The sequence below is a fragment of the Psammomys obesus genome, unplaced genomic scaffold, assembly GCF_907164565.1.
Source record: "Psammomys obesus unplaced genomic scaffold, mPsaObe1.curated_primary_1811, whole genome shotgun sequence".
Lineage (NCBI taxonomy): Eukaryota > Metazoa > Chordata > Mammalia > Rodentia > Muridae > Psammomys > Psammomys obesus.
Window position 1 is genome coordinate 795,279 of NW_026596091.1, and position 12,364 is coordinate 807,642.

At 45.3% G+C, this 12,364-nt stretch overlaps 1 protein-coding gene across 3 annotated transcripts in view; it reads right to left on the bottom strand.

Annotated features, from left to right (window-relative positions):
- Positions 1 to 1,295: 1,295 nt before the first annotated feature.
- Positions 1,296 to 12,364, bottom strand: part of Abtb3 (ankyrin repeat and BTB domain containing 3) — a 270,263-nt gene continuing 259,194 nt past the window's right edge. For 2 of the 3 annotated variants that reach the window (XM_055627845.1, XM_055627844.1), the window contains 3 exons: positions 8,473 to 8,541; positions 6,024 to 6,137; positions 1,296 to 2,814 (listed from right to left, as the gene is read on the bottom strand). In XM_055627845.1, coding sequence (XP_055483820.1) covers positions 2,605 to 2,814; positions 6,024 to 6,137; positions 8,473 to 8,541 — 393 coding nt within the window. In that variant the 3' untranslated portion in view covers positions 1,296 to 2,604. The remainder of the gene's footprint in view (positions 2,815 to 6,023; positions 6,138 to 8,472; positions 8,542 to 12,364) is intronic. The other variant, XM_055627846.1, reaches the window with a different exon arrangement.

Genomic DNA, 12,364 nt, shown 5'->3' on the forward strand with positions numbered 1-12,364 from the left:
GGTTCTAGGCTTGCACAGTAAGTACATTCAACTATGAGCCATTTTTTTTTTTAAAGATAGGTCTCTCTATGATGTAGTTTCAGATGTCCTAGAATTCACTATGTAGACTAGGCTGGCCTCAAATTCACAGAGACCCACCTCCCTCTGTTTCCCAAGTGCTGGAAATTAAAGGAATGTACCACCACCCTGGGCTAGCCACTGAGCCGTCCTGATAGACTGAGACTTGTTTTTTTTTTTAATCCCCATTTCCCAAAAATGTCATCACAGTACACTGAGAACAGCCAGAACTTGGGTCCCACAGATAAGGTCTCCATAGTAGACAAGAGGTACCACTGTAGTGGCTAAGGTGGATATACCTATGGCTAACTTGCCTGATGAAAAGGAAAACCTGGAGAATCACTCAGAGGTGTGTGCAGACCCTTCCACCTCTCCTGCTGCCATTAACATGCACCCTGTCACCCCTGTCCTCTCTGTGTACCATCCCTATCCTCTATATTTTCTGCAGAGCTACATTTCAGTCTCTTCACTGATGGAAGACCCCAGGCTTGAGCCAGGGAAGAAGCACTCCTATATATCACACAGAGGATGCAAACTATGGAAAATATATATATATATATATATATTTTAATAACAGAGAAAGCACATCAAACTGCAACAGAAGCCTGGGTAGTTACCAATGTACAGAACAACATCTGGAGGTCCAGAGAGCATTAGACATTCACAGAGAATCCAGCTGTGTCCAAGAGCAGCATCCCTGAAGACAAGTGACAGTGTGTCAGCCACCCTTGTTGGTCTGTGACTTAGTTGTCACCTCAAGCAGTTGTTCCCTTCCTCATTTGATGGTAGGGCTGGGTAGGCTCGCAGACAGAAAGAGAGTCTCCAGAGACCTACTTCACAAAGGGGCTGATGTTGCAGACAAACTCAAACTGGGTACCTTGCACACCCATGAAACAAGACTTGACATGGGTCCTTGACAGGTGTTCATTGAGTAGGACAACAGACGAAGGATACAAGTTCCTTTAGACTCTAGAATTTGGTGCAACTTCCTAAAAGCATGCTAGGAAACAGGTTTATCAACAAAATTTGGCCATCCTGAAAGATAAAGGCCACTCTTCTAGCTTTTACCATAATGCATCTAGGATTCAAAATAAAGAGTGAGAAAACAAAAAAGGCTTCAACTCAAGAATTATTCGGAATATTGTGGCACTTTACCAATCTCTTTGCGTGCGCGCGCATGCGCGCGCGCACACACACACACACACACACACACACACACATATGTGTGTGTATATATATATATATACGCATATGTGTATATATATATATATATTATATGTCAGAGTAAACATAACCCTGTCAATATAAACTTTCATTATAGATAATTGTAGACTGTACATTCTCAGAATCCAGAAAGTGTCAAGCCTATCTATCATACACTTTTAATCTTTAAAAATAATCTAACATAGTCATATTCTTGGCTAGTAACAAACTATGAACATCTTCTGAGAATACAGATAAAGCTCTGAGATTAATAATAATTCTCTGACGTGCTCCCCCACCCCACTCAGTATCAGAAATGAACATATTTCTGCAAAAGTGTTCCCAGAGACATTCATAATCAGGAAAAGAAACAGATATATTTGTTTCTCCACATGGACGAAGCGAGGGAACATGTTTTACTTTGGCAAAAGAAAACAAAGCACTAGCATGATGTTGTATAATTGGGTCCGTGCAAATGCATGTTTTGTTATGTGGGGGCGTCCTAGTCTCACCCCAAAACCACAATCAGCATGCAGGTTATTGTCAACTATTGGATTCAAGATAATTAGAGATATTTGGCAGTGCACCTCTTTTGTGTAACCATGATCGAATTACTAAGGCAGGAATATGTGACCTTGTATAGTATCAGCAGGAATTTGTTGGATGCAAGTTTATACAGGATGGACCTGCAACTTACTGTCTAAAAAAGAAGAAAAGAACCCCAAACACAGATTCCCTAAACACAATTCAGTTGAAAATGAACTGTTAAGCTTTTAGAAATATATTTGAAACTACGAGAGTGCTCTGTGTTTACTATACATGAACATTTTTAAAAAGTTCCCACCACTAAAAACTGGCCATGTGATTTTCCTCCTGCTGAGCAACAGCATCAACAACTAGCCACCATGACTGAAGCCGGAGCAAGCACAACCTCCAGAGTCATTCCTGTGTGATGTGATGCTTTTCAAGATCATACTGTTGGGTTTTCATTGGTCAACCAGGAAGCAGAGGGACCTTTAAGTGTTGGTCCATCTGTTAGACTGTGGTCCTTGGCAGCAGGGGTCCATGGCTCCTGGGCACTTCTGACTGGAGGTGGCTTGGCTGCTATAAGTTGGCCTGCAGGTTCTGGACCCTGCTACAATCTAATCTGTAGACCCATGGAAGGTTCTTCACTCAGGAGCACACGGAGGCCAAGTTCACTAGCCGGAGAGTGGCTGAGGCAGTGGAGAGAGCTCCTTGGCCCAGCAGAAACAGACACCAGGAACAATTTGTGTGTTTTTGTAGAGCCAACACAGGAGGGAACCAGAAACCTTGCTCCTGGGAAGCATTTGCTGCATGGGTATTTCATACCACAGAACCCTTGGAGGATGACAGGTGGATAGATTGAATCCTAATGGCTAACGTCCTCTGTAAGTCCTGAAGAACATCCTGACCCGTCCCTTCACCATTTTTGTCATAGAGGAGCTGCTTGAATGCTTCATTTTCGATGAGAACCATCATATTTTTAAGAAAGTAGCCTTCACAGTATGCTGAGAGCTCTGTGACCCCAAGGAACTGTGGGGAAGGGAAAGGAAGCAGATGATTACTGCAATAATGATAGTGAACACCCACTCAGCTTCCTCAGCCTGATGCTTCATCAATCCCTTCTTCCTATCCATAGGCTGTGGCTTTGTGGCTCCCACTAAAGGGCTGAAGTTCCTTCTTCTGCCTCTTGCCTTGTGCAAGTCCAGTAGCTTTTCTGAATTTCAATTTCCTAACTTCAGAATGGGTGAGGTAGCCTAGGACTACTGTTTAGTCCTAACTTCAGAATGGGTGAGGTAGCTTAGGACTACTGTTTAGTCCTAACTTCAGAATGGGTGAGGTAGCCTAGGACTACTGTTTAGGACATGGCTGTAAATGGGGACTCTGAGGTCTTCACGGAGTCTGAACAGTCGAAGCATCAGTCAGAGAGTCACACATATTTTTCACACAGAGGCACAGAATTCTTCAGCTGGGAGCTGCTAGGCCTCAATGTGAGTTCTGTTCTTGGGTGTCGGAGTATGGGGCCTCATTCTACAGGTAGGGAAACTAAGGCTCAGAGTGGCCTTTGGAGCTTTCTTTGTAGATGAGTTAGTGTACACAAGTTAGTGTAAGTAGAAAGTAATACTTATATTTATTGTATCTGCTAATATTAACTGAATGATAACTATATATTAGCACATGCTTATCATCTCTACGCAATCAATTACAGACCCATTGGGACTGATGCTCTCATCTTTCATCTAGACTACAGTCCCCTGGGCTAAATTTGGCCCACAATTTGTTTTATAAATGAAGTTTTATTAGAACACAGCTGTGCTATTTGTTTTCTACTTATGTATGGTTGCTTCTACAATAGAGGTAGAATCAAGTAGGGACATAGAAAATAAAACACTAAAAAAACCCCAACCTACCCTGAAGATTGCAATAGCCTGGCCTGTAAAGCTGAAAATAATTATTTGCCCCTTTACAGAACACGTTTGCTTATCCTTATCTTCTTTTGTATTTTTCAAATGCAGAGATCATGTCTTACTAAGTTCTTTTCTTTTCTAAGATGGGGGTCTAATATACTTGGCTGAACTCAAACTATCTATGTAGCCAAAAATTGTCTTGAACTCCTGATCCTCCTTCCTCTGCCTTCAGCGTGTTGGAATTATACATGTGAGCCACTAGGCCTAAAATGTCTTGCAGATTTCTTTAGAACATTCTGATGAGTATGGTCCTAGTAATGGATAGGCGGTTCAATAAACACCAGAGAAGGACTCCTTGTTTGCTCCATCCCCTACTGGTAGGGGACTGGGCTTTACTGTATTTGATGAACCAGCTTGTCCTCTTTCAAATACAGAGACAAGCTGAAAGAATCATCAGAGGCTCAAGACTGAGCAGCTGGGACAGCTTCTAGGAAGAAGAAATGCAAACCCATGCATGGATGGGCTGCCTTTCTCATCTGTCTAAATCCCATAAATGTCTCAAGTGCTTTCCTGATGTATATACGTGATGCTGGGGAGGCCCTTGCTATCATTTGGAGTGTGGCTGTTAGCATCTAATGTCTGTATTCCCTATGGCTCTAAGCAACCTCTGCATCTCTGCTTCTACATTTCTTATTGTACTAGAGCAATCTGCAGCACAAGCTATCAGTACAAGAATCCCATTGGCTGAAGATCATCTGTTGAGGCCTGTATTGTCCATAGCTCAGGGAAGTAGTACACACACAGGGCAGGAGGCAGCTGTCCCTGCCCTCCTCCTCATGCAAATATCACAAATGGCAGATGTGGATATTGGAACCACTCCAGGATGGGATCTTGGAGGTGGAAGCTGATGTCTGTTAAAGCAGAGTCCCTAGCCACTACTAGGGTATATTGTGGAAGCAGCTGCTCCCTTGTCACAGGACTACTTGGCCTGTATTCTCTGCAGGACTCACATGGCATCACTTTTCGTTACCAACTCATGGCATGTGCTGCTGACAGTACCTGCTAAGGAGCCTTAGGAGACTGGGACAGGACTCAGCCAAGGTGAAAAGCCACAGAAAATCTACCTGTGGAGGTCAGGTTTCTGGAGCAACTCAAATGACCATGATTAAGGGAGAAGAGGTGAAAGACACTGTCTCTCTTCCGGAGCACAGAAGGTCTTTCTGGATGGTGCCATTATGCAAGGCATTTAAGGCAAAAACAAATACTGCTTAGCTGGGGTACAAGAAAAAAATAATTTAGCCTTCAGGGTCAAAGAAGAAGAATGGAGAGTTCAAAGCCAGCTAGATAGTGACTTTCTCTCAAAAAGACACACACACACAAAATGCTTAGATCCTTAGGAACTAGATTTCGGTGTAATCTACGCTAATGTGTGTGAGTATGTGTGAGTAAGTGTGACTGTGTGTGTGTGAATGTGACTGTGTGAGCATGTGTGTATCCCTCAGAGACAGAAAGGAGAGTGATAGTTTGCATGAAAAGTGTCCCTATAGTTTGGGCATTTAAACACTTGCACTTCAGTTGGTGGCGCTGTTTGGGCAGGTTTAGATGGTGTAGCTTTGCTGAAAGAAGTATGATACAAGGGTGGGCTTTGAGAATAAAAACCTCATACCAATTCAAATTAATTTTCTTTGCTTCATGCTTGCCATCTGAAGATGTGAGCTTTCAGCTTTCTGCTCCTGTCATCATGCCTGCCTCTTGCTGTTAGGTCTCCCCACCATGACAGACTCTTATCAGGTTAGAACTGAAATTCCAAATTTGCCCTTCTTTCTATAAGTTGCCTTGATTGTGGTATTTTATCACAGCAACAGAAAAATAATTAGCGCACACTTGAACTTGCACTGGAATCAGGAGCACCCCCCCCCCAAGTTTTGGGTTTGATAGATCTGGGGTATGACTTCCTAACCACCTTGCTATTGTTGCTGGATTGGAGCCCACATTTTGAGACCCACCATTCTAAAACCGTCTATTCAAGATCATTTGATAGCAGAGACATTAGTTAGAACCTGATTAGGGAAGCAGAATTGAGAGCCCAGTCCAGGCCCACGGAACTGGAGTTGGTGACATGATTCTTTTGACAGTAGTGTGAATAACTCTACAAATCTTGGAGAACACTGTTGCCTGGCTTACCTTCCAGTGTTTAAAGAAGGCTGAGAACACAGGTCAGGGGCATAAACAACTGGCTGAAGTGAGCTGAGGTCCAGAGTTTAATCCTAAGCAATACAACACAGGAGAGTCTTGGGAACAAAACCTCAGCTTTGGTGTCAAGGGGAGGCCTACCTTGGCGTGGCTGTAGATATCCACACAGTTGTCAGTATTGATGCTTTTTGCACAGATAATCTCGCAATGCCGCTGCAGAGCCTCCAGTTGAAAAAATTTAGCGGCAGACAGAAGCTAGAACCCATAAAAAGAGCCTGTTAGGGACAGAGAGGGGAAGAAGAAGGTCCAGCAGGACTATAGGAATGAGCCACTGTGACAGTTTGAGTAAGAAATGTCTCCTATAGTCCCAGACATTCCCCAGTTGGTGGCACTGTTTGGGGGACAGATTAGGAGGTGAAGCTGTGTTGAGAGATGCATGTCACAGGAGGCAGGCTATGAGAGCTGAAGGCCTTTCCCTATTCCCAGTAGTCTCTCTCTGCTTTTTGCTTTTGGGTTCAGGATTAGAGCTCTCAGCTGCTGTTCCAGCCACCATGCCTACTTTACCATCCACTTCACCATCATGAACTCTTATCCTCTGGAACTGCAAGCCCAAATAAACCATTTTGCCTTCAAGTTGCTTTAGTCATAGTCTTTTGTCACAGCAATAGAAAAGGAAATAATACAGCCACACCCCACAGGGTACATGGCTAGGGATCAGGAAGTGGACATGCTGGAGTATACTGCAGGCATAGGGTGAGACCAGGGGGGCGGGCCCTAGTTGTGGAAGCTTACTGTGGGGCAGAGTGTGTGGTGAAGTGAATCATGGACACACCTGTTATGGCAGGTCAACCCCAAAGACCCAAATCACATCTAGCAAGGAAGAGGGAATTGGGCACCTATTGGCAAGGTGGGTATCACTGTGGCTCCTCCCACCCCACCTGTGTTCTCCGGGTCTCCACTCCAATGTCACTCCTCAGATGGGCTTTCTTTGCCACCCCACCCCAGGGACCCCCCCTTTACCACTCTTCCTTACAATACTTCCTATCTAGATGCTATTTTACACCCACTTCCTCCAGGAGGCCATCATCTTCATCCCATTAGATCATTGCCACACCCAGCCCGAGGTCAGCTCTGGACCATGGGAAGCTCTCAAAAATGTCTGAAAATGAAGGCTCTGGAGACAGGGAGATATAGGTCCCCAAGTGGGGGAAGGAAGGAAAGCAGGGTTTATCATGAGCCTTCTTGTGATTTTGGTGTTTTTTTTTTTTTTTTTTTTTTTTTTTTTTTTTTTTTTTTTTTTTTTGAGACACCTGTCTCACTATGTAGCTCTGGTTGTCCTGGAGCTTCCTAGCAATTCCAGGTAGGCCTCAGATCCTTCCTAGGTTCTGGAATTACAGGGATGAGCCATCATGGCCAGCTGTGACTTAAAAGTGAATAATTCACTGCCATAAAACCTCTCCCTGAATCGGCTCCTCAGGATGCTGGCTGGTGAACAAGTCTCTGTCTTGGGAAGCCATACACCCCAACTCCACAGAGCTTGGAGTCCAGAGCTTGCTGTGGACTTCCATCGCCTGTTCATCCAGCCCCTTTATCACGGTCTCTTTAACAAACTAGTAAGTGCAGAAAGAAAAATTAAAAATATTTACAAAAGGCCACCTGGTCCTGTTGTGGAATACAGGATGGGAGGAGGGGTCTAGAGAGACAGGATTCTCTTGTGTTGGGGGTTAGAGGAAGGAGACAAGACAAACTGAATACTTAGTGACTGCAGAGCTCTACAGCATTCTCCATGGCCAAAGGTGGCTAAGAATCTTCTAAAACAGATGTTTGTAAAATTCTCTTAGACCTAGAGAATGGCCATTTTCCAGGAGAGGTCAGGTAAATTGCCCAAGGCCAGACAGAGCAAACATGGCAGAGCCCTAATGTGACCCAGAGTTTGGGCTGAAGGGCTTTTTTTTTTTTCAATTTAACTAATTAATTATTTTTAAAAGTAGGATCTCATTATGTACCCTGGCTATCCTGGAACTCCCTATGTAGACCAGGGTGACCTTTAACTCAGAGAGATCCACCTGCCTTTGCGCTCTGAGTACTGGGATTCAGGCTGTGTGCCACCATGCCCAGTTCTGGCTTTGGATAGGGGGATAGAATGGGGAATCAGATACAATGGGAGTAGCAGCCCAGGATGGAAAAGGGCGGCGGTGGTGGAGAACCCCAAGTTTGGTTAGGTATGGCTCCCAGCTTTCAGCTTCTGGATCCCAGTGGTAAGATAGGGATGAGAGCCATGCTTCTCATGGTTGTAATTTTCTCAGCAACCATAAGGGAAAGGAAGACATCTAGGATACTTCCTGATGGTGATGGAGAGGTTCTAGTGTGCCAGTGCAGGTGGTTCCCCCAACTCCCTCTGTGAACTTGCCCCTCACAAACCAGTTAAGACTGGTTTCCACCAAGTACTCCTGGTGCAGCCAGTCTCCAAGGGGAGGCCCTCCCAAAGAAGCCACCTTGCTTGGGAGGATCATGGAGCCAGGGAGGGCTACCAACCTGAAGCCAGAGAGAGGGGAAGCTGGGGCAGCCAATACCACAATGGTCTCCTTACCTCCATGATCTCATTATTTTTAATGAGCAGTGACTCTGGACCACCATAGTATAGATACTGCATGACTAGCTGGAAGGAAGAAGACAGTGAGTAAAGTCTCAGCGGTTCCTAGTTCCTTTGAAAGCTACCACACCATTCTAGAACATCACTCTACCTGATGGGAGAAATTTGGACAGGCTTCCCTGATGACACCCTGAAACAACCCTATAGTTTCCATATCTATGCACAGAGCCGAATGAAAGAACCTGAACTTGGCTCCTCAGGACAGGTGGTACCTGAGGATGATAACCAAGGGGTGCCAGCCTACTTCTTATCTAGTCAAACTGTGCACGTGACACCCAAGAGAGCCTGACATAAAACCCCCTGAAGTCCCAGAGGGCCGCTCTGGACAACAAGTTCCTTATAACAAGTTGACAAAACTCAAGAGGAAGCCATGGTGGGTACAGGTGTTTTTGTTTGCTTATTTATTTTATTATTATTATTTTTAGACAGGGTTTCTCTGTGTAGCCTTGGTTGTCTTGAACTTGCTTTGTAGACCAGGCTGGCCTTGCATTCATAGTGATCCACCTGCCTCTGCCTCCCTGAGTGCTGGGATTAAAGGCGAGCACTGCCACATCTGGCGGGTCCAGGGTTTTGATAGTCACTGATAGTTCTGTGAATGGCTCAAGCAAGGCTGTCCCTTGCCATTTGACTTCCAATGTGTGAGTTCTGCCCCAAATTACAGAGCTTTGCAAATGAGTGCTTAGGACTGATTGAATACTGTGAATGCATCTAACTTACCGTACCTGCCTCACGTGTCAACAAGTGTTCCTTTGCACATGGTGCATTTGTAGTCCAGTTTGCCTCCGTCTCTCCACTTTCAGCTGCCTTCCACGGGCCTGGCTATCCCTGCCTGAATCCATAGGTGCAGACCGGTCACACCCATGTTGGGGTCACACTGTGGTGCTACCACCACCATAAGCGAATTCTGCCAAGTTTTTTTTCAAACATGCCATGGTATATTCACACATGTGTGCCCATGTGTGCATTCATGCACATGCAAAATAAATAAAACACCAGCTAGCAGATAGCTCTGTCCCCAGAGCTGTTAGCCCAGAAACACTGTGGAATTATCCAGCTTACACATTTCATTAAAGCAGATCCCTAGTATAATTTTTTTTTTTTTGCTTGTTTTGAGACAGGTCTCACTATATAATAAACAACTTGCTATATAGCCCAGACAGGCCTCTAAATCATGTTCCCCTTGCCTCCACATCCTGAGTGTGGGCATTCCAAGTGGTTATCACTATAACCAGCAGGCTGTCTGTCTTTCTATGCACTGTCTGCTCTCTCCCGGTTGCCTGTATCAGAACCTAGCTCCTTCAGCTGAGATGTGCTCTTTTTTCACCATTGGAAGCTGGCGTCTTTTGCATCCAGCTCGGTGGTCACTGTGCTAAGAAATTTGGTTTTCCTTTCCACAGAACGTTGTTTTTGGCAGTATCTTGTCCACAACTGAAGTGTTGTGGCTTTTCTTTACAGTCGTCTGAGAGTACAGGCTTCTCACTCATCACTGTCTTCCTGTGTCTAGCATGGTACCTGTCACATAGACACTTTATTTTTTATTATTATTAATATTTGGATACAGGGTCTCATTTTGTATCTCAGGCTGGCTTATAACTCACAGCAATCTCCCTGCCTCAGTCTTCCAAGTGTTGTGACTGCAGGCACATATCACCATGCCCTCCTCATATGAACATCTTAGACATAACATGTCTCCTGTGTCTGAGCCTCTCTTATACTGACTTGGAGTTTCTGTGTCCACCTGATTGCTAGAGAGGTGGTGACATTGTCTAGGCCTTGGGAAATAACCCTATGTTGTTCTCCCCATCCCACCTTTAGGAGAAGGGTTTATAAGTGTGAAATACTGTCAGCCAACACTGGTTTATTGGCTTTATTAAAATCAATTGATTCTTCTAGCACCTTTGTTATAAAAGGCCAAACCAATAATAATAAGAAGCACCACTGTAATGTCTACCACCCCCAACATGGGGTCTCCATTTCCAAAGCACTTTCCTGCCAGTCAAATGCATTGTCTCATTTATTCAAGGCTGAGCCACGGGCTGAAATTGCTGCATTAGTGGAGCAAGATCCTGGGCTAATGGAACTTAAATTAGGCCGTCTCAGCTCCCTTCCAGACTCTGCCAGTGCAAGAATTTTCTCTAAGTGGGTGCAACAAACACCTATGAGGCTGAATGGCCTGCACATGGAACTGTTTTTCTTGGCGGCTGCCAACTTAGACGAGGCAGGGACCTTTGCAGCTTGATAGAGATCTAGCTCCAGTTGTGGCCTCAGTGGGTCTCGCTTTTACACACATGTGATGTTGAACAGTCTTGAGGGAGGAAACAGTGCAGTATCGATTACTAAAACTTCTGCTAAAATTTACATGCCAAAAGCATGTAAAGCATATAGGCTTCTGGGAGCCTTTTTTGGGGGAGGGGTTGAAGTCAGCCTTTCTTGGCCTATTTCAAGCCACAAATGAGGCTTACGGGGATTGGGCAGGGACACAGACAAGTCCCCAGGGCCTGATAAATCTTCCTTTCCCATTACAGGAGCTTGAAGCTAATGTGGCTAGCAAACCTTCCCCCATTGGAAGCAATTACAGGCCTGGGGATACCTCTGAGATTATCCTTTCCCACGCAGGACTCTGACAACAAGTCCACTGGGTAAACATTCACTGAGTGCCTGTTTGAGCCAGGCTCTTAGCAGTGGAGCTTTGCCAGTGAGGGCGATATACTTCTTGGTATGTGCATGTGCACACATGTGCTCATGCGTGCTGTCTCCTGTCTTCAGCTCATGATCCCACTCTAACATGCCATATGATTCTTCCTGTAGGGTTAGGTGACTTCAGAGCAGACTCATGTGCTCAAGGATGTGAGAAAATAATGGGTCTGGGTTTAGTTTTAATCTCTGCTCTCCTAGGGAGCAGCTATGGGAACTCAGGCCACACCCTTCCAAGAGCTCTTGGCAGCGAAGTTGGAAGGAAAGGACACAGCGACACATTAGCTTTCAGGTTTGGAACCCTGGGCCCAGCAGCATCAGGGGCTCATTACATTACATACACGAGAAGTGTGAATTCTCGTGTCTGGAAGCCGGGCTGTAGGGGCAGGCCCTAGGAGCTCACATCTAATGTGTTTTCTCATGTCTGGAAGCCGGGCTGTAGGGGCAGGCCCTAGGAGCTCACATCTAATGTGTTTTCTGTATTGGGACAATTATAGCAAATATCTCCAGGGCATTTGGATAGGTGCTAATGTTCAGAAGTTGCTGTAAGATAGAGTGCCTGGCTGCATGATGGCAGGAGAGGACGAGGAGGCTTCAGTGTGCCCAAGATTGGGACCTGCCCATACATTCTGATATCATGGATCTGATGTACAGCCTGTACATCCAGGGGTCATTTCCAAAGCTCCCAAGGAGTTGCCAGCATTTTGGTATGAGTTTTACTTAGAAAGACCACCACAGAATCGAGTCCCTGAGTTATGCCACCAGACAGGCTGGGCACAGTTCCTACTCTTTCTAATATGGCTGGGATGGGCACATCATTTAAATCCTTTACATGTGTTCTTCTCTTTGTCTGGAATGCTCTGGCTTCCTTCTTGAGCCCAAAGCTTCATTCTGAGTCCCCCAGCTTTGGCTTGGCCTTTGATTTGCCATTCCTAAACCTGCCCGGATATCCTGGGTCTGAGCTGTTACACTACATGGCTCTGAAAAGTGTGTCCTCTTTTGCAGACACCCCATGGTATATTGTAGCTGACTCATAAATCCCTCTAGATTTCTGAGTCTTTGGGACAGTATGTCCCTTACCGTTGGGTCCGCTTACCCCAGCCCAAGGTTATCGGCAGCAGGCACTGGGCTTCAG